The following is a 25,383-nucleotide window of genomic DNA, read 5'->3' as shown; positions in this document are numbered from 1 at the left end:
GACAGGAGGAGAACACTGTCACACACTGGGCTCGGGGCGGGGAGGTAGGGGATTTTGTGTCCTGTGTGACGGGAAGCCGTGAGGGCAGCTAAATCCTGACGTGGTGGACAAAGACGGGAGACAGAGGCGAGGGAGGATGTCTGTGTCCAGATAAGGCCACATTCTCTGAGGGGTCCCAGGGACACGTGGGGGCTGACTGCGGAAGGTCATCGGTTGAGAGGAGGGAGGACGACCACGTCTTTTCTTCCATGGGTTTAGATTTTGGACTTGAATATTAAACATGCTTTAAATGGAGTTAAATCTGAACATGCACATCAAGCGCCACTGAGCTGAAGACCATCCACCTTAGCGCAAAGGCTCCTGACGCTTGGCAAGCCTCCTCCAACAGGCTCCAAAGGGGTCTCTCGGGTCCCAGCCCATTCCACAGAGAGAGCCCTCAACCGGGGGCTGCTGCCCCAGGAGGCGCGCTCTCCAGCCTCCTCCCCGTCCTCCCTGCTGGTTTCCTTGGTGTCTCGTATGGACGGGGCACCCCAGGGGGGAGGGACAGAGGGTAGATGGCTCTGGTCTCTATGGGAGTCACCCCCCCTGCCCCCCAGGGGGTGTTTCCTAGTGAAGACCACAGGGAAGAAGGCTGTCTGAGGGTTCCAGACAGCTGGCCATGGGAGGATTCCTGAGACTAGAATCTGATTATAAGAGAGAAAAGTTTTAATCATGACCTTCAAGGACCCCTGCATCCTTCTCCCCAAGGCCCAGGTAGTATCTGCCATCCTCTCGCTCCTCATTTAAATGCAGGTTAAACCTGCTCACAACACTTCATATAAGTCCTAGGGCAAGTCACCAATGCTTTCCAATCCTGCCCTCCATGCCTTCCAATGGCCTAAGGAGACACAGACCAGCAACCAGGACCCTCCCTGGCCTGGCCACCAGCCTGCATTTGTTGCTCTGCCCCCTCCTGCAGCCCAACCCTATTTCCTGCAGCCAACTAGACTTTCCAGGTACCCTGCTGACTCTGAGCCACACACCAAGCTTCCCTGGATTGAGGCTCCTGTGGGCGGTTTCCTCCTGTGGGTACCCACTCCTCCCTTTGCTGCTCCTTAAAATTCAACCAGTCTTCAAAATCCTGATTTTTTTTAAAAAGCATTTTTTTTTTGACCAGAAGGAATTTCTCTCAAACTCACCATTGTATTCTAATTATTCAGAGACTAAATAGCCCCTCAGCTGAAGGCAACCCTTTGGAGATGCTCAGAGACAATGTCTAAGAGAGTTCCACCTCCCAAACCAAAACCTGGTCCACAACAGGCACTTGATGTGCATGTTCAGATTCAACTCAATTTAAAGCATGCTTCATATCCAAGTCCAAAATCGAAACACATGGGAAGAAAGACACGGCTGCCGTCCCTCCTCTCAGCCACGCCTGGCCCCGGGCTTGCACACGGGGTGGAGGGTGGGAGGCAGGAGCACATCGATGATGCTGCAGAACTGACCCGCCCCCAGTAACCTCACAGAAAGAGCCCGTCAGGAACAGCTTCTCACGCCAGGGGAGAGCCCAGGCTTGGCCAGGCCCCTCTCAGCCTGCACAGGAGTTCCTGAAACCACGCCCCTCTCAGGAAGTGACCATGGCTCAACGGGTTAAACAGGAAACTGGAAACCTGGCTACAGAAACAAAAATGGCTTAGCGTCTCACTCCTGGCAGGGGCCTGGGGCTGAGCGTTTAAAGGCACTGAGTCCTGACGATGCCTTTCTCTGTGTGAGTGCGTTTACATGTCCTCTTTCACAGAGATAATTGCTGGCTTCCTCAACACTACTTAAAAGACACACCTAGCTTGTTTCTGGCCCCCCATGCACAGGCCTGGATCCCAGGATGCTGCTTCTTCTCCTCCTTGGAGACCTGCGAAACCCTGCCTTAGGAGAGAAGGAGCTGTACCCCCACCACCTACCCACACCCAGCCGCAACTCTCTGCTCTCTCCTCTTTCCTCCCTTTGTCTCCTGGAATCAAATCAAACCAGTAGGACAAAATCACCCACACAGTCCAACTTTGACAGCTCTTTCCATGGGAAGCACTACTTTGGCCATTTCCCCCCGCAAGAAATACAATTGCCTCTATTATTCTCTGTGGCTTCTTTTCCTAATTAATTTGTATCCTCTCTGAAGGCAGAATCCATCCGTACATTCTCGCACTTGCCACAGAATCTGCAATACTGTGAGTCTCTGGGCATATGCTCAACACACAGGACTAGGATGGAGTGCATGGGTGAACTCAATCCAAGGTCATGGAATACCCACCTGCTCAAAGGCAAGCTGATGACTTGGAACTTTAAGGAGAAGAGAGGATGTCACATCACAGACAGAGGAGTCATACAGACTTGAGAGCAAGACTAAACTAGGGATTTCACTAGCGTGGTCACAAAGTATCAGGGTCACAAAGCCAGAGGTCCCCAGTCCAAGGAGAGGCACATCAATGAGTGGTGGAGAACACGGAAAAGGCCTGCTTCCCAGGCAGCCACCATATGCTTGTGGCCAGCCTGTGCACGGGGTACTCAGGCACTTGGGGGAACCTCCTGGTCCTTCTGGACACTGTCCCTAGCACTGCATCGACAGTGCCCATGGCATCGGAATTGCCTATCCGACATTCACGTTAGCTGTTCAGGCAATGGGAATAGATAACTGTGAGCAACCATGCCCACACTGGTCATCGTCAACTCACTGACATCCGCGGGTGCCCTAGTTCTCAAAGCAGCCCCAAGGGAAGGTCAATTTGTTTAAACATCTGTCCATAAGACTAGACTCTAGAAGAACATGTGCTTTCCCTCAGCTCCAAGTTCACACATGCTGTCCTGGCTGACAGGGCACTGGGTTAGTGGTTCTTTCTTCCTCCATAAGCATCAAGGCACCTGGAACCTGGCACCCATGCCTCCTCCTGACCCTCAGCACACTCACAGAAGCATCTGGACCCACCCATGCTCTGGGTCACATTCTCTGGCTTCATGCTCTCGAGCACCAACGAGACGGGAGGTGGAAGAATGCTGAGTTAAACCTCGAGGTCACCACAAGGCTTGCTTCTTGGGCCATTTTTTTCCCACTGAGGGTCACAAGGACATCTGGTAACCCATCAAGTCCACAGTCTTACAGCTCAAGAGAAGAGAGAGGATTTCAACTCTTGGCCTCAGTGCCTATCAACCCTGGCTTAGCCCACGGAGCCAAGCTAGGAAAGGGGCCACAGCGAGACTTGGCAGGTGACTGGCTGCCGTGATAGCAAATATGGTTATTTCACTCAAGACAATCTATTCCCAGGGGCAAAGCAAAGCAAAGACCCAAACAGAACTCACTTCTTCCTCTTCTATGCCAGTCAGGTCCCAGAAGTAGCCCAGTCGCATCTGTAATCTCTTCCAGTTCTCGAGAAACATGGTAGCTTAAAAAGAAAGAAAAAAATTCTATTAATTTTGAGCACTCTTAGGGTTCACCAAGAGGGGATAAACTTATAAATTTCAAATTTAGGGACTTTCTTTAAAGCATTTATTCCCTTCTCCCAACTTCTAGCTGGAACAACTCAAAATGCTCCACACCCTGGATAGGCCAATAGATATATTTAAAGGGAGACAGACAGACACACACACACACACACACACACACACATACACAGCCTTTTTCCTATTTCTCGGTTCTAAGAAAAGAGTAAACACTGATCTCAAGAAATGAAGGAAGAATGGGAGGATGAAGGAACTAAGAATGGAAGGGTTTGATGGTTTGTAGTCTTGTTTGACAAACCTCATCTTCCCTGTACGTCCTCTTCTCCTGCATCCTCCTCAACACTCTCACTTTTTTCTCCATCTTTCTGCCCCAAGCACAACTTCCCTTCTCTGGGCCAAAATCATCTCATTCTGAGGTTACGTAACATCTCCTTGTAGTTCTACCTGAGTCCAAGGTCTCAGTCTTCACCCCAATCCCACATGCAGTTGGGAGACTCATCTCCCTGAAGTGTCATTCATTCATTCTTCCAACTGCTTAGCAAATATTGGTTGAATGCCTACCATCTGACACACTCGGCAGCTTGCCTGCTCCAACCATAGGGAAGCCCAACATGCTGCAGAAAGAACCAGCTCCCTTGGCTCTATAGCCATGGCTTCTTATGCCAGGATTGGACACCTCATCCGGAGCCTGCTGATGGGCCAATCAGATTCTCTCATTTGAAAATTGAACTTCACCCCAAAGAGCTACAAAGAGAAGCAGAACTGGGACAAACCATGCAGCAGGTGAAAGAAAAAGTTTCTGATAGCTCCTCCCTTTCCAGTTCCCTAGAGGACTGGCTATATTTAATTCCCTGCATCCATGAGCTTGCTTCTTACTTTCTTATAATCTTTTACTATTTGAGCAAGCTTGAATGAATTCCTAATCCTAAAAACAAAACACAAAACAAAACCAAAAGCAAACAAACAAAACCTAGACCTAAGGTACCTGCAATATACAAAACACTGTTCTAGACATTTTGAGGGAGATTAGGAGAATCTGGTGTGGATTTTGCTCTCAAGTTGTTTAGTCTATGAGAAGAGATTTTAAATAACTACAGGACAAAGTATAAAATGATCAGGGACTTAAGAACAACACAGATAAAAGGCTGTGGGCATGCAGAAGAGGGGGTACCAGCTGCCAGAGCAGCTGAGCGGAGTCTTGAAGAGCAATGGCATTTGGGGAGCGCAGAGGGGCGGGGAGAGGGAGGATGTCAACAGCACCCGCAAACTTACAAGGGGTGCCTCTTGTCTAGATTCTCCCCTCTGGATATGGGGACCTTGTACATCTGGTCTAACCCACCTGTCCACATCTATTCCCACTGTTTGTCAATACACACCTCATGCCTGCACTGCTGCTGAGGGCATCACCTCGCTGTCCTCCTCATCCCCAGCTTGTGTAAGCTGCACCCTCTCCCATGCTACCCTCCAGCGCTGCCCACTTCCGTTCCTGACCAGTTCATCCTTTCCTGACCAAGTCCCATAAGATCAGTCTCCCAGGTCCTGCTCCTCTGCACTCCTGCCGCCCTTAGGTTTGGTGCCCTGGAAAAGCAAGGGGCGTGACAGTCCCTGAGGCCACCCCTACCCATCAACACCACCCCTGGTAAGAGCCTGGGTGCCCTCTACTGCCTGCCGCGTTGGACCAGCAGCTGCCATTCAGGTGTGCAGTGTAGTAACAGGACTGCACACTCTTCCTCGGCGCCTACCTGCATCTGTTCATCTGGGGCACAGCACAGGGCTGAGCACAGCAAACAGACTGGCTGAGTGGATGGTTACTTAAAGCTACATTTGTTTCACTTGGTGAATCTGTATCTTTTGTCCCTGGGATTTGAGACCTTTTCACCTGCGAGCATCCTGACCTCTGGACCCTGGTCTTGGCCTGGGGATGCTCTCCAAACAAGGGGGATGCCCCTCCTTTTCCTGCACTGTTCCCAGTGCCTGAGAGGGCTCTGCACATAGACCGTGGTCTCTGTGAAGGAGAGAAGTCAGACTGGGAACAGATGACAGGGCAACAGAGTCACTGAGGGGGAGACACAGGGACGCGGAGGACCATCATGACGATGGAAAGCAGCTCCCAGCTCCCGGTGGGAATCACGTGCCAGGCACGTGCAGGGCTCTGCACACACGTCCCGTTCGCGGTCAAGAGAACACTACAGGGCAGGACAGGGTACTTCACCCACTTGACAGATGAGGACAGCGATGCTCCAAGTTTGAGGACCACCCTCTGCCCCAGGTTACTCAGCACCTTGGCTAAGAGGCCTGACTTCAGTGACACCGGGTAAGGTCCACCTTGGCTGATACAGGGTGGGACTGAAACCCAAGTTTAGGACTACCTGACCCGGAAGCCAGTGTCCTTAACCTCATCCCTTTGCTTCTCCCTTCCCTACTCTTCAACAGGACTTCACTGTCTTCCCAAAGTTCCCTGAAGTTTGAAGGCAGAACGTCAGAGGAGCCAGGCCTGACGCTTCCACCAGCCCCGGGTCCTGCTGACCTGTTTCAGGGAGCCCTACTCCTGCCCCACCAGCAGCCCCGCCACTTCTCCCAGCCTTCTTCCTGGCTGGCTTGGGCCCTGGCCCAGGCCCACCCAGCACTGTACCACGGATCATAATAACCATGTAATGAGAGGTATCACTATTATTTTTAATTGTAATTTGTAGGCAGTCATGCCCAGGGGCTCATGGCTGCTGTAACCAAATACACAATCACATAAAACACACAGCAAGCCTGTTAAAATAACAAAGCCAAATGCTAAGCCAGGAAGCGCTGACACAATCCCACCCTATTTGCTTTCCCTGCGCTGCTGCTAAGTGAGAGGAAGCCAGAGGAGCCAGGGGTGGGGAAATGGTTGCAGACCTCAGAAGGGATGGGAGGTATCTGTTCATCCACTGAGCAGAGAAAAGAGGCAGTTGTTGGGATTTGAAAGTGGGAAGGTACAGCTGAAAACCAAGTTTCCCTACGACAAGGAAACACACATCCCAGGAACGGTCTTAAGTGATGGTGGACCAGAGTTACTACACGTCAGCTACTCAATCACGGTAATATCTGCAAGATAGATTCATGGCAATGATGGTGTGACATATCAAAACATGGATGTGTATTCTGGGCTCCCATCAGTTCAACTGGATTTGGGGTGATTACAAGATGCTGATTTTTGAGAAGGAGGCACAGAGCTGCCTGGGACCGCCCAGGCCACAAGCTGCAACTTCACTTTGTTCTCCCGACCCTTCCTGTGAACAGTTCCAGCGCTACACGGCCACAGGTGCCATGTCCTCCGACTCCCTGCCCTTATTTTGTGGGTTGACACTGCCCCTGGGCAGCGGTCGTTCTCCCTGGGAGAACAGTCACCCCTGGACGCCTTCCTCTGTGGCCTGGTCTCACTGGAATCTTTCCAGCCCAGTTCCATCTCCACCCACGTAGAGCTGCCCACGGGAGATGGAGGCCACTGGGTCCAGTTCTGGCAGCGGTGCTGGAACAGACCTCGCCTCTCTCCTGCTCACACTCCCGGGATGTGTGACTCACGGCCCCGTCCTGGCGTGTCCTCCAGGTTGCGTGGAGTCCGGGCTAAACCTAGCAGTTTCTGCAGCAGGATCGTGGCCCTGTCGGTCTGTGCTCCGATGGGAAAGATGAGGGCCTGCACTGTATGGATGAGTGAAAGGGAGGTGGCTACTCCCAATGGGCTGAAATATGTCCCCTTGGTCCCTTCCTTAACACCCATGGGTGTGTCTTCCTAGAAATGTCCAGTGACCACAGGGTGGTTATTTCAGGTTATTCTAGTTTGTAAGAATAGAATGTGTGTGTGTCTGCGTGTGTGTCTGTGTGTGTGTTTATGGTCAGATGGCTGTGGCCCAGAGAAAGTTTATTACCCTGAGACTCTGGGGGGAAGGGAGGAGGAGGAAAATGAAGGAACTATTTGTTCCTTCCTTCACAAATCCCTTTGGTGAGAATATTGAAAACATCCCTCTGGCATTAAGTAAAATCTCTGCAGTCTACACTCGCAGTGTCCCGGAAATTGCACCGAACATGGAGGCAGGAGACTGGGTCTGGGCCCACTTTAACCCCCAGATAAAGGTGACCATGGCAGTCACCCCACCACTCTGATTGTGACACCAAATGACATCTAGGACTTTGCACGTCTTAGGCGATGTACCTGGAAGTGCCTATGAATGTGCTGGGGTTTTCAAAGCATGCATGGGTTCGATTTCCAAATAAATCCTACATGAGATTAATACAAGATTAATATTATCTCCTTGAAAAATACATATAAAGCCACAGAGGGGATTCCTAGTTCTACTCATATGTATGAGTAAAGGAAAGAAAGCGATTGTCCCTAAAATACTTCCTGAGACATTAAGGACTAAATACAAAGGAAGTAAACCAAAGGATATGGGCTTTAGAGCTTGATCACTGTACCTATTTAAAGGTACCCCCCCCCCATAGAAGCAAGCCTCATAGTGATGACCTACCCCACAGAGCCATGAAGATGGAGAAGAAGACGGTGGCAGGGTTGTCAAACAGGTGGCTGGCCCGTGCCGTTCCACAGGCTGAGCTGAGGTTCCAGTAGTCACAGGACTTGTCACACAGGGGACACATGGTGAAGGCATTCTGCTGGTCACACATCTCTTTGCTGCAGAAGACAGAGGCTGCTGGGTCAGGGTGTGGGTGGTGGCGCTCCAGCAGGACCCTCCCCAAGTCCACTGCCCCCCAAAACAGCTTCCGCTTCCGAATCCCTGGTTGCGCTTAGCAGCTCCATCAGCGAGGTGTGTTACAGAGTTGGGACTGGATTCCTCCCCTCGGGAGTGTTAGTCTTACATCTCTTATATCTTGTGTTAAAAAATGGATGGGCTATCTTCTGAGGTATGGAGCCCCCTGTCACTAGAAGTGGCCCAACAGAAAGTTAGTGACCATCTATCAGAGATGCTGTGCATTGGATGATGGCACATAAAGTCCATTCGAGATGTGCTGAGTCTGCGGGGTTGGTGGGGAGCATCAACAGCTGCGATTAAATCCCCTGCCGAGGTTAGATTCCCTCATCCTCATTCAAGCACGGGCTGTCTCATCAACGTGTAAGGCTGGTCACACGCAGGACCCAACACAAGTGAGCAGCTGGACCAGCACAAGCTCCTCCTTCCGAAAGGAGAAGCCACATGAAGAATGGAGTCAGGTGGGTGGAAGTCCATTTCTAAATGCCTTAGCCACGTAACCATTTGTAGGATGGGGATTAGTAACTTCGACTTAATAAGAATTATCACAGACGTGGAGAACAAATGTATGGATACCAAGGAGGCAAAGGGGCAGTGGGATGAATTGGGAGACTGGGATTGACAGGTATATACTACTGATACTATGTATAAAATAGATAACTAATGAGAACCTGCTGTATAACACAGCAAACTCTACTCAATGCTCTGTGGTGACCTAAATGGGAAGGAAATCCAAAAAAGAGGAAATATATGTATACATATAGCTGATTCACTTTGCTGTACAGTAGAAACTAACACAACATTATAAAGCAACTATACTCCAATAAAAATTTTAAAAAATGAAAAAAAGTTTTAAAAAGCAAAAACATAAATAAATATAATAACCATGAAGACAGGATGAAGGAGGCTGGAAGAATAAGGCAAATTCTTCTAAAGCCTAGATTCCAAGATACTCGGAGAAAGAAGCACAAATCAACCATCACCTATATTCTCACCTATTTTCAACGTATTTCTGATTACAGGATTCATGGATAGATTTGAAATTCCATTCATTCATTAGGTGATTAGCTGGACCCAATAAATTTAGGCTCTTAGGAGTGCTTGCAAATAAGAACTGAAGCGTTCTCAGCCCTAACTGGCTTCCCCAGTTAACCCTCCACACTACATTCTGGTAGGAAAATGAATGAACTCATCACTCTGGTGTGTAACACTACCCCTGGGGGATGGGTAGATGGCTAAGCTCATGGTTTGGGGAAAAGGGGTGGAGAACTGGAGACTTCATGAAAATGAAGCACTGGCTGTTCTCACAGAGCAGCTGGAGGAGACAGTGATGGGGCGGCAGGGGATCCCAGGCTGAAGCCACAGCTGGATTTCGTCAAAAAAGGCAGCAGAGGGCGCTACTGAGCACAGCACAGTCGGAAGCGGCTGCCGGCGGAAGGAGCTGGTACCTGGGTGCTGAAGCCCGGGATTAGATAAAACCCAGAAACCTGCAGGATGCCTACATCTAGTTCCCCATCGCTAAGCAGTCAAAAGGATTCACCCAGGGCTGTCACTGTCCGTCAAGCCCCAGCTTTCAGGCTTGTTTTTTATGAGCCATGGCAGGGAAAGGCTTTCTGTGTGAGAGAATGGAAACTCCAGGTCTCTGAGGATAAATCCCAGTTCCTCCACTGACTTGCTGCTAAGCTCTCCACTGGCAAGTGTCAAGGGTGGTGACTCACTCACGTCAAGAATATTGAATAGTAATTTCTTAATAATAAGTTCAGCCGTGCTAGCTTCACCTGGGCATGAGCTTATTGGTAACTGGAGAGCAGGGTTTATTTTAAGTCTTCTGGGCCAGACACATGTTGGCTGCCTGGTGGAGGAGTTGCTGCTTTCCCAGAGAGGAGATATACCTCCTAGAAAACAGGCTCACATGGAAAATGGTGAGTCTGCACAAAGTCTAGTAAAGAGCTTTGCTTCTAAGCCGTGTCTGAGAAGACATGAGTTCTTCTCATATCTTTGTTGCAGAGGTGTTTTTTTTTTTTTTTTTTAACACATAAAGGTGTGGGGGGAGGGGGAGTAATCCTAGAACACCTAATCTCAGTCAATACTAGTCAATGCTAAAAGGTCAGGAGTAAAAAAAGTATTAGCCCCCAACTCGGTGCACTTTGAAACTTAAGTGCTGTGTACATTTAAGTGGTTTTAAAATTAGAATGCAGTCAACTGCCAATCAGTTGCACAAATGGCAGCCATGGTAGTACAGATACTCCTCACATCATTTAAGCTTGAAGTCAGATGCTCTATGTATATTGGGTTGGGGTTTTTTTGTTTCCTCTTTTGGGTTTTTTGATGCAAGCAATTTAAACAGGGTTCTGGAGAAATTCTGCCTTAGGATGGCATTAAAAGGACTTTGTAGTCTCTGAAAGAGGCTGCCTCTAGAGAAGCTGAAAGATGGGGGAAGCTCCCCTAGAACTGAAGTCAGGTCTGGGTCATTCACTAGCTGTGCTAGCCACAAATTCCTACGTAAAAGTAACAGTGGCTATACTGTATCTCTTCAATCTATCATCTTCTCTGGGAGGCAGAAGAAGGCTGATGAATGGCTGACCATAGGTGAACCAAGACCCCAGAGTGGGTGGTGTTCTCAATAAGTGACCCACTGCTCACCAGTCAGGTGACACAGGGCTGTACTAGCCACAAAGGGAGGCAATTATTCAGGAAATTCAGACAGAACATCTGCTATTAAGGTCTCAGATCTAAACTAACCATTTTTTTAAAATATGGTTTCGAGTAAACAGCTTTAAACAAATGTTCCAGTCTTTCCTATGCATGTAAGCCAATGGGGAACAAATGCAACCAACCCCTTGCTAAGTCGAGGAAGGTTCTATAGATGTATCATGCACATATGGAATTATTACTTACAAGTGATGCTTGCATCTCACATTATTATTGGTGATAAAAGGTGCCACTTAAAGTTCCACATATGGGACTTCCCAAGTGGCACAGTAGATAAGACTCTGTGCTCCCAAGGCAGGAGGCCCGGGTTCAATCCCTGGTCAGGGAACTAGATCCCACATGCATGCCACAACTAAGAGTTCGCATGCTGCAACTAAGAGTTCATATGCCGCAACTAAGGAGCCCACCTGTCACAACTAAGACCTGGCACAACCAAATAATAAATAAATAAATAAATAAAAATAAAGTTCCACATAATGTAAATTTTCTGGTTTGGATGCTGTACTGTAGTTATATAAGCCATAATCACTAGAGGAAAGTGGATGAAGGGTACCCTGGGCCCCTCTGTGCTATCTTTATCACGGCTTGTGAATCTATACTGTCTTCAAAATAAAACATTTGTTAAAGTGATACACAGATGCTAAATTCCAGGCTCAGTGCCAAAATTAGAAACCTTTAAAATCATCCCATGAAACGTGCAAATTTTTAATCATGCTTAGGAATGGCTGATAGACACAGACCCTAGAAGAGTACGAATTCCTTTGGATTCAGTATTGGGACGTCGAGGCTATTCCTTTGCTGATGAGGAGTGGTATTTTGTGAGTTTTCATCAGGCCCATAGAACCTGGACTTTTGAGAGCTATGCAACTATGATTAAGGAGCAGTTCTCAAACACTGCATAATATGCTTAATTTTTTCTATTTACACCTTCCTGATCTGCTACACCCTACCCCGAGTCTGAAAAACTTACAACCAAAATTTCAAGCTTTATAACAGCCAATTTCAAACTTTTTTTTGTTACAGAAAGTTAAAAAACAGTTTTAAAAAATTTTACAACAGATTCCAGTATGTGAACATATACATACCCTCCTTCCATAAACACACTAACATCACTAAAGTAAATGTCATGAAACAATTCTGATACTTCCTTCTCGTGATGAATACTAATGATATATTTCATTCTACTCTATCTTACCTTACTCTAGTTCATTTAAAAGATAACTATTAAATTGATTCTATAATCCACTAATGGGCTGCTATCCATAGTCTGTAAAACATCACACACTCCGAGACATCTGCAGTGATAATGTCCGCATTTCACACGCATCTAAACCTGCACGTATATGGGTGTCCACGCGTGTGCAAGGATAAATGACTTTGCAGCTTGTGTAGACCATGGTCATTTTCAGCTGCAGTGGTCGCTGTCACATGCATTCCTGCGTAGGGAACCAGGGCACAAGTTCTAAGTACTGATGCAAACCAGCACACAGATACCCTACCCACTGCACTGCGTTGGTTCTCAGCACATGATACGGAGTCCTCAGCTTGGATCAACCTGAGACCCAGCTTCCCAGGGATCACAACTGAGCAACTGAGCCGTGTTTTCTGAGGATGCACCGGGGATGAGGGGTAGCTGGAGCACCTGGGCTGCCGAGGAGGGTAAGAGCCCTGGGGAAGACTGCACCGCTTACCGGAAAACGCGAAGACACTGGAGCAGGTAGCACTCAAATGCCAACCCTGACAGTTTTTAATTGCTGAAGTTGGACAAGTTAAGTGATGACCTCATGTAGCATTCATGTCTCCATCTCTCTGAGGTGAGAATAATAACAGCTATTGTTGACAACACTGATCTCTACAAGATCAAAGAAACAGCACACAAAAGCCACCTATCGCCATGCCTGGTACAACTAACACCAGGAATTTGGTAAGTATTTGTTCTTCCTTCATGCTATGGAAGGCAGAGCCCTGAAAATATAGCTCCTTTAACAAAGGTCCCAGAACTCCAGTCAAGAATCCTGGACAGATGAGAGCAGAGTTTTATACACAAACATATCAAACCTTTACCTTTACACCAAAGTATTTAGCTTTATTTGATAGCTACTGACACGGCCATACCCAGTTTCTCTAATTTGCAAGAGCTTTTCTATAGAGTCACAGTGGCAAGAGCCACCTGGTTCCTATCACTGGAGGATACGCTTTCCTCAAAGAGCACAGCTCTTGGCCGTTTACTCAGGTTGGCCCCGACTTCCCGCATCTGTACCCCAACTGCAGTGGACAACGCAGGCTGACCAGTGTCCCCATCCCCCAGACTATTGAGGGAGCATCCCTGCTGGCCCAGTGTCATCTTCCCCACGGCCACAACTGACTGGCCCAGAGCCTTCACTTAAGCCAAAAAGACTCAACAGGACTTTCTCACTTGGAACCAATCAAGTATAAAGTTCTGAGATATGACACCCATGAGCTACCAGCAGCAATGCCTACATCCAATGGAGAAACTCTGCAGTGAAACAAAGAAATACTAGAAAGAATCAGAGACAGGTAGTAAATAGCACGCGTCCCTATTTCCACAGTCCCTTGGGCTAGTCACATGCCTATCACTGGGTCCCCTGAGGGCCCCCCCACCAGAACCCTAAGGATAGATTCCCTTTTTTTGCTTAAGCTAGTTCACATGCGTTTCTATCATTTGCAACTGAAAGAGTATTAAAATACACAAATGAGGGACTTCCCTGGTGGTCCAGTGGTTAGGACTCCCTGCTTCCACTGCAAGGGGGCTGTGTTCAGTCCCTGGTCAGGGAACTAAGATCCCCAAAGGCTCGAGGCACGGCCAAAAAAAAAAAAAAGTAAAATACACAAATGATGCTTCGGTTTGCAAAGCCAGTTCTGGAGATGGCAAGAGCTTTAAATTCTAAATGTTGGTTAAGTGTCTCTTGTCTCTTATACTCTATTTCCACATAAGTTGATTCATGCAACAATAATTTATCAATATTTTGCTGTGTGCCAGACGCTGTCTACTTTAGTCCTCACGACACCACCATGAAGTAGATGTTACTATCACCATTTCACAGCCAGGGAAACCCAGAGTCAGGGAGTGAGGTACACAGTCAGTCCTAAAGGATGCTCTTTTTAAGTGCCTATTTTCTTTGTAGCATCTCTCTTCTCCATCAGGACCAGCCTTTGTTCTGTCTCTTGGATCCCCAAGAGCCCCACCACAGGGCCTGTCACCTCCTTCAGTCTCTGAAATCCTGAGCCAGGGCTGAGGCGTCCTCAGCTCCAGAGCTGCCTGCTTCTGCAGATGGCCTCACAGCATTTTATCCCAGCAGTGTCTGACCACATAGACGCCTTCCCTACCCAGTGCCACTCAACACTTCCTGCCTTTGCTCGTCTGGGAAACCAGAGGGAAAAAGTCATGAAACCAAGGGGTAAAAAGCTTTTCTCAGTCATGACTTATTTTTCACCAGTTATCTTCCACCTGCCTAATCAGACCCTGGTCCTGGAGAAGAGCTTGACCAAGAAAGGAAGTGGCCATACCCAGCATGGCTCTAAGCTGTTCCCAGAATCCGCTGCTCCCACACCTCTCAGGACTGAGAGGGAAGGGAAGGGGGAAGGAGGACAGAGGGTGAGCCTTTGGAAGGAAACATGTGAAATGTACAATGTACTTGCAACTGGGATGAAACTGCAAATGACTTACACGTGGGAACTGAGCCTTTTCGTTTAAAGCTGACTCACCTGGGAATATCTTCTTCGATTGTTGCACATCCATAAAGAAACACGATGACCCCGATGACGGAAGACGGGATGAGGAAGGATGTATATAATCCCAGCCAGGCAAAGTACAGTCCAATTTTTTCTCCAAAATACTTTCTGGAAAACGAAGAAAATAAAACATATATTGAGAAGATCACAGATTTTCCTTCTTTCTGTTTGCTCTAAACCTGACGATGGGTTGGCACAAATGGAAAGGGACAGAAGTTACATGGGGAAGGGGAGACCTCAGCAAAGGGAATCAACAACCGCTCTTTTCTGAAATGAATCGCATATACACACCTGTCCTGGCTGTTCATGTAAAGAAGCTGCAAGAAGGAACCCAGCCCTAACAGCAAACTGAAAAAAAAAATGCCATACATTTTGGCATCTTTACCAGACAAACATGAATAACATATTGGAATTTCATGAGTGCCACAGTACTCAACTCAGAGAAAAACACACCTTTTTGAAACCAGCTTATTTAAACAAAACACACAAATTTGGGGACACGTATACTGATGTATACAAACCAACATAGATACATTCATAGAAAAATGACTAGAAGAAATTCAATAAAATACAAGTCATGATTTCTTTAGCTGATGGGATTATGGGTGGGTTTTATTTATTTTTTATCTTTCTGCATTTTTTAACTCTCTACTTTGTTCATGAATTACTTTTATAATAAAAAGTGATTTCTTTTAAAAAGAAAAGGTACCAACCCATATCTTTTTGTTCCCCACTTCATAAAGTTAGTAAATGACCACAGCAAGCCTCTAAAGAGGGGTTTTCCCTTAGATGAATATTGATTATGAATAACTGATGAGAAAAACACAACCCACAGAGAAGTATATTTTATTTCTCACGCACCCCTGACATAAAACACAGGAGGGAAATAGGAGCCCAGCCCACCCTTTGATGAAAGGACTAGAAAATAAGGAGAACAAATAAAATCTATGCATCCACCAACAGAGCACAGCCTCCACTTAGGAAGCAGACATTGCCAGGAAATGTAGCTTCCACCCTAATAACAAAAGAAAGCTGGATAATCTGTGAAAGCAGGACTTTTCATGAGCCCATCAGACAGTGGAGGTTGCAAGATAACCAGGTGAGCTGAATTTTTTTTAATAAATTTATTTATTTATTTATTTATTGGCTGCATTGGGTCTTCGTTGCTGCACATGGAGCAATATGTTTCTCTAGTTGCGGCGAGCGGGGGCTACCTGGCTACTCCTCGTTGTGGTGCACAGACTCCTCATTATGGTGGCTTCTCTTGTTGCAGATCACAGGCTCTAGGCACATGGGCTTCAGCAGTTGTGGCACATGGGCTCAATAGTTGTAGATCACAGGCTCTAGAGCACAGGCTCAATAGTTGTGGTGCACAGGCTTAGTTGCTCCACGGCATGTGGGATCTTCCTGGAGCAGGGATCGAACCTGTGTCCCCGGCACTGGCAGGTGGATTCTTAACTACTGCACCACCTAGGAAGTCCCCCAGGTGAGCTGAATTTAAAAAAAAAAAAAAATGATGAGCTCCTCCAAAGAAAGATGGGACACGTGACAGCTTCGTGTTTGGCAGAGCATGGCAGGGAAAGGCCCTCACCATAAAAGTGAATGAGAAGAAATAGCTAACATTTTTAAGGTTCTGGAAGCTGAATGCAGGTCAGCATGACAGATCAGAATAACTGGGAGCTCCAGCCGCAAGAGGAGTTTGCACTCAAGATCCCACCCGACGACCGCCACCTGGCTACTCATGAGAAAAATCGTGGGCAAGGTAGGAACCAGAGAGCCCCCTTGGATGCACACAGGCCTGAAAGCCCATCACCTCCCAGAACCATCCTTCATTCAAATCAAAAGCCTTAAGCACAGAGTAATAAGGATCAGTAGTCTGACACTGGAGGAGGGGCAGGAGAGAGGCCCCCTGTGGCAAAGGACGGAAAGGGAAGGGTGAGGACCAATTTCCAGTGCTCCACGGCCCACAGGAAGCACATGGTAACAGCATCCTGCTGCTGAAGGCGTCTGAAGTCCACAGTACACTGAGTGACTCTAACACCACCAAAATCCAAAGCCACCTCCACCTCTGACTGGACTGACTCCACTCCCCTCACGAACTGCCTGACAAAGAGACATAAGCCCATTTCTGGGTGTAAATACCATTTATTTCAGTTTCTACTGTCCTTTCAAACACTATGTCCAGAATTCAATAAAAAATCTTGAGAAATCACCAAAACCAAAGTTGCTCTAGATGCCAGAATTATCATACAGGGACTTTAAAATAATTATAATAACATGTAAGGAAGACTCTAATACAAAAGAAGGACACACACATGAGAAAATTGGGACTTTCCATAGAGAGACAGAAATTTAAAAGTATAACATGGGAAGAATCAAGATGGCAGAGTAGGAGGATGTGCGCTCACTCCCTCTTGCAAGAGCACCGGAATTACAAGTAAATGCTGAACAACCATCGACAGAAAGACACTGGAACTCACCAAAAAAAACCACCTCACATCCAGAGACAAAGGAGAGGCCACAATGAGACAGTAGGAGGGGCGCAATCACGTTAAAATCAAATCCCATAAATGCTGGGTGGGTGAATCACAAGTTGGAGAACAGTTACACTGCAGAAGTCCTGAGGGTTCTGAGCCCCATGTCAGGCTTCCTAACCTGGCGGTCCAGCAACGGGAGGAGGAATCCCCAGAGAATCAGACTTTGAAAGCCAGCGGGATTTGATTGCAGGGCCTCCACAGGACTGGGGGAAACGGAGACACCACTCTTGGAGGGCACACAAAAAAGTGTGCTCACCAGGACCCAGGCGGAAGGAGCACTGACCCCATAGGAAACTGAACCAGACCTACCTGCTGGTGTTGGAGGGTTGCTTGTAGAGGTGGGGGGCAGCTGTGGCTCACCGAGGAGACAGGGGCACTGGCAGCAGGGGTTCTGAGAAGTGCTCATTGGCATGAGCCCTTCCAGAGTCCACCATTAGCTCCACCAAAGAGCCTGTAAGCTCCAGTGCTGGGTCGCCTCAGGCCAAATGACCACCAGGGTGGGAACACAGCCCCACCCATTGGCAGACAAGCAGATTAAAGTGTCACTGAGCTCCACCCACCAAACCGCATTAAAGTTTTACTGAGCTCCAGCCACCCAGCCCAATCTGCCATCAGTCCCTCCCATCAGGAAGCACCCACGAGCCTCCTAGACAGCTTCCTCCACAAGAGGGCAGACAGCAGAATCAAGCAGTATCAGCGCTATTTCATCTTGTGGAACTGAAAATCACAGCCACAGAAAGACACAGAAAATGAAAAGGCAAAAGACTTTGTACCAGATGAAGGGACAAGATAAAACACCAGAAAAACAACTAAATGAAGAGGAGATAGGCACTCTTCCAGAAAAAGAATTCAGAATAATGATGGTGAAGATGATCCAGGACTTTGAAAAAAGACTAGAGGCAAAGATTGAAAAGTTGCAAGAAAAGTTTACCAAAGACCTAAAAGAATTAAAGAACAAACAGAGATATGCAACACAATAACTGAAATGAAAAATATACTAGAAGGAACCAATAGCAGATTAACTGAGGCAGAAGGACGAATAAGAGAGCTGGAAGACAGAATGGTGATAATTACTGATGCAGAAAAGAATGAAGAAAAAAGAATGAAAAGAACTGAAGACAGACTAAGAGACCTCTGGGACAATATTAAATGCACCAACATTCACATTATAGGGGTCCCAGAAGGCGAAGAGAGAGAGAAAGGACCTGAGAAAATATTGGAAGAGATTATAGTAGAAAACTTCCCTAACATGGGAAAGGAAATAGCTATGCAAGTCCAGGAAGCACAGAGAGTCCCAGGCAGGATAAATCCAAGGAGAAACACACCAAGACATAGAGTTAGTCAAATGGACAAAAATTAAAGACAGAGTAATGTTATTAAAAGCAACAAGGGAAAAATGACAAATAACATACAAGGGAACTCTCATCAGGTTAACAGCTGATTTCTCAGCAGAAACTCTGCAAGCCAGAAGGGAGTGGCACAATATATTTAAAGTGATGACAGAGAAGAACCTACAACCAAGAATACTCTACCCAGCAAGGATCTCATTCAGATTTGATGGAGAAATCAAAAGCTTTACAGACAAGCAACAGCCAAGAGAATTCAGCACCACCAAACCAGCTCTACAACAAATGCTAAAGGAACTTCTCTAAGTGGGAAACATAAGAGAAGCAAAGGACCTACAGAAACAAAAACAAAACAAAGAAAATGGTAATAGGAACATACATATCGATAATCACCTTGAAGGTAAATGGACTAAATGCACCAACCGAAAGACACAGACTGGCTGAATGGATACAACACAAGAGCCATATATATGCTGTCTACAAGAGACCCACTTCAGACCTAGGGACACATACAGACTGAAAGTGAGGGGTTGGAAAAAGATATTCCATGCAAATGGAAATCAAAAGAAAGCTGGAGTAGCAATACTCATATCAAACAGATTTTAAAATAAAAAACAAAAGTATAACATGGACATACTAGAGCAAAAAAGTTACATCAGATATGAAAAAAATGTCTTCATTAGAGTGCCTTAGCAGGTGACTGAATGCAGCCAAAGGAAGACTCAACAAACCTGAATATAAGTCAATGAATGTTATCCAAACTAAGATACAAAGAGTAAAGAAGAAAAAAGAATCTAGCAATCAAGAGCTATAGGCAATATCAAAGGATTTATCATACATGTAACTGAAGTCCCAGAAGGATTAAGAGAAACAGGACAGAAGGAATATCTGGATGGATTATGGTTAAGAATTGTCCAAAATTAATCAAAAACAACAAAACAGATCCAAGAACTCCAGAGAACCCCAAGCAGAATAGATACAAAAACAAATATAAAACCCCACTTACCTAGACACATCACAATCAAACTTCTGAAAACCAAACAGAGGAAGAAAAATCTTTAATTAAACTGGATTGGTGGGGGGGGGGGGGGGGAATAGGAATGAGGAAAGGAGGGTATTATATACAAAGGAACAAAGGTAAGATTTATAGACAATTTCTTGGCAGAAACTACGCAAGCCATAAGATAACAGTGGCAACTTTAAAGTATGGGGGTAAAAAAAACAAAACAGTCAACCCAGAATACTATACACATAGAAAATAGCTTTCAGAAATGAAGACAAGGGACTTCCTAGGTTGTACAGTGGTTAAGAATCTGCCTGCCAATGCAGGGGACATGGGTTCGAGCCCTGCCCCAGGAAGATCCCACATGCCATGGAGCAACTAAGCTACTGAGCCTGTGCTCTAGAGCTCGTGAGTCACAACTATTGAGCCCATGTGCCACAAGTACCAAAGCCCACATGCCTAGAGCCCATGCTCTGTGACAAGAGAAGCCACCGCAATGAGGAGCTCTCACACCACAATGAAGAGTAGCCCCCACTCGCCACAACCAGAGAAAGCCCGTGTGCAGCAACAAAGACCCAACACAGCCAATTAACAAATAAATTAATTTAAAAAAAGAAGCCTCATGAATACAATAGGATTTTTTAAAGAAAAGTAATGAAGACTAAAGAAGACTATTTCAGCAAGCAAAAGCTGAGGAAATTCATTGCCAACAAATCTGCACAAGAAACGTTAAAGGAAGTTCTTTAGTTAAAAATCTAGATCCACACAATGAAACAGAGAGTACCAGAAATAGTAAAAAGAAAGGTAAGTATAAAGACATTTTTCTTATTTTGATCTTTTTAAAAGAAAATTCACTGTCTAAAGCCTTTATGACTCAATAGGGGCAATATCGTCCCGAGGGGGATAAAACGGGTTCTTTGGAAGCCAAAAACTATCTTATTTATTACAGTTATTTTTAGGCCTCCAGAAGGTCAAAGAATATAAACCGACATATAGGACGTTTGTAGTATTTCAAGGGGAAAGAGGGGATTTAGGAAAAAAATGTTTACAAAGTGTCTTAGGGAAGAAACAATGGAAAAAGACTCTGAGAAACATTACTATAGAACAAACCAGTAACAATGTATTGTGGGGTTTACAGTATACATCAAAGTGAAATGTATGTAATAGTAGAACAAAAGATAGGAGGGAAGAAATCGAGGTATGCTGTTGTAAGATTCTTATGTTCTATGTGAAGTGGTATAATAGTATTTGAAAGTAAAATGTGACAAGTTAATGACGTATTTCGTAAACCCTAGAGCAACTGCTAAGTTTTTTAAATGGGTATAACTAGTAGGCCAATGTTGGCAGTAAAATGGAATCATAAGATACACTTATTTTAAAAGAAAGTGGGAAAAGAGGAAAAACAGAGACAAAGAACAAACAGAACAGGAGAAACAAATAGTAATATGGTAACTCTAAAATACAAATACATTAATGATTACATTAAGTATAAATGTATAAGAAACCCACTTAAAATATAAAAGCATATATAGAATAAAAGTAAAGGGCTGGAAAAAGACATACCATGCCAACACTAATCAAAAGCAAGCTGATACAAACAAAATAATCTTGAGTTCAAAGATCATTACCAGGTATAAAAAGGGACATCAAATAATCATAAAGTGATCAATCCACTGAGAAGACCTAATAATCCAAAACATATTCAGTAAAATACATATGTCAAATGCATAGATCAAAATGCATGCCATAAAATCTGATAGAACTGAAAGGGCAAACAGACGAAACCTCCAGTATAAATTAGAGACTTCAGTACTTCTCTTTAGTAGTTGACAGAACAAGTACAGAAAAGCAGTAAGGATATAGAAGGCACTTCAAACCAGCTTGACCGAATTGACATTTATACAACACTCCACCAGACAACAACAGAAAACACATTCTTTGCAATACACATTCATGAAGACAGACCATATTCTGAATCATTAAGCAAATCTAACCAACTTAAAATAATTGAAATAATAAAAATGTTGTACCATGACCACAACTGAATTAAACTAGAAATCAACAGCAGAAATCTGCCCGGAAAAAATCCACAAATATTTGGAAATTAAACAATATCCTTCTACATAACCCATGGGTCAAAGAAGAAATCACAAAGGAAATTAGAAAATATTTTTGACTGAGTGAAAATAAAAACACACATATCAAAATTTGTGGAATGCCATTATACTTAGAATGCCAGTAATACTTAGAAATTTATAGCATTGAATACTTGGTACCAAAACATGAAAGGTGTTTTTTTTTTTAAAGTTCATCCAGAATTTCTTTTATTGAAGTAGAGCTGATTTACAATGTTGTGTTAGTTTCAGGTGTACAACAAAGTGACTCAGTTATACATATATGTATATTCATTCTAAAACAAGAAAGCTTTAAATCAATCACCTAAGCTTGCACTTTAACTGGAAAAATAAATTAAACTCAAAGCAAACAGAAAGAAGGCAATAATAAAGGGGGAGCAGAAATGAATGAAATTAGAAAGAGAAAAATCAATGAAACCAAGAGCTGGTTGTTTGAAAGGATTAATAAAATCAATAAATATTTAGTCAGACTGATGAAGAAAATAAAGGATAAAACATGAATTACCAATATTGGGAATAAAAAAGAGACATCACTACAGTTCTTATCTTCCGTGTCAGTGAATGTGATGCTATTAGTTATTTTTCCAAGGATGTTCACCTCACCTTCTTCACTAGTCCATCACCCATCTCCAGAAGAAGAGAGGGGAAGAGAGAAGGCAGGAGACAGATGAGACATAATAAACACAAATTGCCCTGGTGCTTTCATCTTGATTGTCTTGTTTCACCTCACTTTTCATTCTCACAATATCTTTTCCAGGTGAGCACACTGACCCTCCCTGGATACACAGACTTGTCTAAGGTCACACGGCCAGTGCCTGACAGAGGATCAGTATCAGAGCAAGAATTTGATCTCTTGTCATGGGTCCCCTCCATGTCTGGTGCTCTTGCCAACGTAACAACAGCAGCAACAGTAACTGATGTTTATTGGGGGCTAATTATTTGCCAAGCTCCATTCTAAGAAGAGTATAAATATTATCTTATTTTTTAGTCCTCACAACCCTATGAGATAGTATGTTATTATCCTCAAATTACAGATGAGGAAACTAAAGTACAAAAAGTTGGTTAACCCAAGGTCACACAGCCAGTAAGAAGCAAAGACAAGATTCAAATTCAGTGAGTTTAACTTGAGATTCCAGCTCTTAATGTCCACATTATACTGATTTACAGGAGGGATTTAGAGAAGAAAAGGAAATGGTTGGGTAGAAGACATGCCCAGGGCAAATATGCTAAGTTCTAAAAGGACCACACAGCCACCCATCCAACCCCCATCCCCGACCATGATCTCACACTTTTTTCCAGCTCTGAAGCTTTCCCATCACAGCATCCCATCCAAGGCATCCAGCCACTCGGAGACATGAGATTTCCCTGACCACTCTCCTAAGCCATACTATCTACAAATCTTCTCTCTCATTGCCTTTTAGGCTTTTGCTTAAGGAGCTGATCTGATAAATTAAATCCTACTGGGGTACTTTGTCACTTCTTTCAGGAAAATGTTAGCATTCCAAGCTTGACGGAGATATAATGCTTTTACCTCTTAAAGGAAGGGGTAGGATATTTTGAGGGGTTCTTCTAACTGCCCCACATAAGCAGCTGACTACTCTGTTTATCCATAAAAATGCTGCTGGCTAGAGAGGTGGACAGGGAGCCTGAGCACAGAGCCTAGATGTCTGGAAAAAGGAGACAGGAAGGTCAGGATGCACAAAGGTAAGAACAGATGCAACAGAGAAGGATGAAGAGCCAATTATGTCACTTACAGGAAACAGGACAGCAGGGTTGAAAACTCAGATGTCCGCAGGAGCCAGGCAGGGAACATAAACAATTGATGCAGGCCAGGAAGGACCAATCAAAGTACCACCAGTGAAAAACTAGAGGGTTCAGGCCCATCTATGGGGAGCAGTAGGTACTCAGCTCCAGCAGCCCAGGTGACATGTAGGAAAACAGGACCAGTATTATCAGATATTATTTTCAAAAAAAAAAAATTCTGGAAATCTGTATTTCTCCTAATTCTTAAATGTTGGCAACTAATTTAACTGGAAAGCAATGTACAGCCCAAACAAAAGGCAGCAGAGGATTGAACGATGCCCATGGATATTAGCTAGTACCTTCTGTGGAACAGCAGAGATCACAGGACACAGGCTGTGGAGTAGGAACGACGGGGCAAGCACCTGTTCCCACACTTGGGAAAGTCTTTCAGCTTCTCTAAACTTCATTTTTCCCATTTGAAAAATATGTCTATGTGAAGGTTAAATGAGTAAGGTATACGAGGACACAGCAAGCAATAAACGTTAACTGTTCTACAGGATATTACTCTAAAAATTGATGTGATCTACTCCATTAAAATGAAGAACTTCTGTTCATCAAAAGACACTAGTGAGTGAGTGAAAAAACAAAACACAGAATGGGAAAAATATTTACATACACATGTCCCCACAATGGACTTGGATCTGTAATACATGAAAAACTTCCAAAGATCAATAAGAATCAGGCAGATAATTCAATAAAGAAATGGCAAAAGACATGAAGGAATAATTGGTTAAAAAAAAAAAAAAGGTATCCAAATGACCAATAAGCATATGAAAAGGTGTTCAGCTTCCCTAAGCATCAGATCATCAGTGAAACACAGATGAAATCACAACACCTCTGCACACTCGTGGGAATGGCAGAAACAAAAAAAGAGGGAAAATGCCAAGGTTGGAATGGCTCCATATTTTTCCAAATGCTCACATGGTGCTCGTGGGATGTACACAGGTAAAGCCACTGGCAAGTGGCTTGGCAGTGGCTGCCAGAGCTGAGCACAGACGTCCCCTGTGACCCCACAGCTCTCCTCCTAAGTATCTTCCCATCACAGATGGGAGTCTGTGAGCTGAAACACACACCAAGAATGGTCACAGCAGCACCGTTCATAATACCCCCAAACTGGGAACTACCCAGACGGCTATAAGCAACAGAATGGATAAATACATTCTGATACATTTGCCCAACAGAATATCACACAGCCAGGAGAACGAACAAAATACTAGAACACACAACAATATGGACACAGCTCACACCTATCATCTGAACAAAAGAAGCCAGGCACAAAAGAATTATTATACAGTGCAATTCTATTTCTTTAAAGTTCAAAAGCAGAATAACTGTGCTAAATCCAGATGGTCATTAGCCCGAGGAAGGCAGTGACTACAAGGGAACAGGATAGGGGGTGGGGGGGGTGGGGGGACCTCGGGTGCTAACACTGTTCTTCCTTCATCTGGGTAATGGGTGTAAGCGTGTGTTCAGTTTCCAAAAACTCAGTGAGTTGTATATTTTTTGTACATTACCTTTCTCTATGTATATTACATTTTGATTTTAAAATGGTTTAAGAAGACACCACATGTCCTATAATCTGCCGGCCAACAGACTCGCTGGAGGGCATCTTACCCATTCCCTTGCCTTCAAGCCAGACAGCGTGTGGTCCATGTCAGGCATGCATACCCTTCAGGCTCAGACTCTCACCAGCTCTGAAAGGGGGTTTTTTATCTGAAGGCAGCTCAGAAGGCCAACCAAAGACACGGCTTCCAGACCAAGGCGGCCAGCCCGGAAACCAAGGCGGTGATGCCCACACCATCCTCAGGAGACCAGAGTGGAGCAGGAGATGGGTGTTGGGGGGGGGGGGCGCGGGGGGGGGGTAGCTGTGCCAGCCAGAGGGTAGCTGCT

The 25,383-nt window shown here is 45.1% G+C and overlaps 1 protein-coding gene across 8 annotated transcripts in view; it reads right to left on the bottom strand.

The window, feature by feature from the left end:
• ANO2 (anoctamin 2) overlaps positions 1–25,383 on the bottom strand; it is a 357,498-nt gene that overhangs the window by 160,132 nt on the left and 171,983 nt on the right. For 7 of the 8 annotated variants that reach the window (XM_057702096.1, XM_057702095.1, XM_057702098.1 and 4 more), the window contains 3 exons: positions 14,643–14,777; positions 7,968–8,128; positions 3,328–3,410 (listed from right to left, as the gene is read on the bottom strand). In XM_057702096.1, coding sequence (XP_057558079.1) covers positions 3,328–3,410; positions 7,968–8,128; positions 14,643–14,777 — 379 coding nt within the window. The remainder of the gene's footprint in view (positions 1–3,327; positions 3,411–7,967; positions 8,129–14,642; positions 14,778–25,383) is intronic. The other variant, XM_057702097.1, reaches the window with a different exon arrangement.

Source organism: Hippopotamus amphibius, chromosome 12 (genome assembly GCF_030028045.1).
Source record: "Hippopotamus amphibius kiboko isolate mHipAmp2 chromosome 12, mHipAmp2.hap2, whole genome shotgun sequence".
NCBI classification, from domain to species: domain Eukaryota; kingdom Metazoa; phylum Chordata; class Mammalia; order Artiodactyla; family Hippopotamidae; genus Hippopotamus; species Hippopotamus amphibius.
The sequence above is the reverse complement of the archived record's forward strand: the minus strand, read 5'-3'. Positions and strand labels throughout refer to the sequence as shown.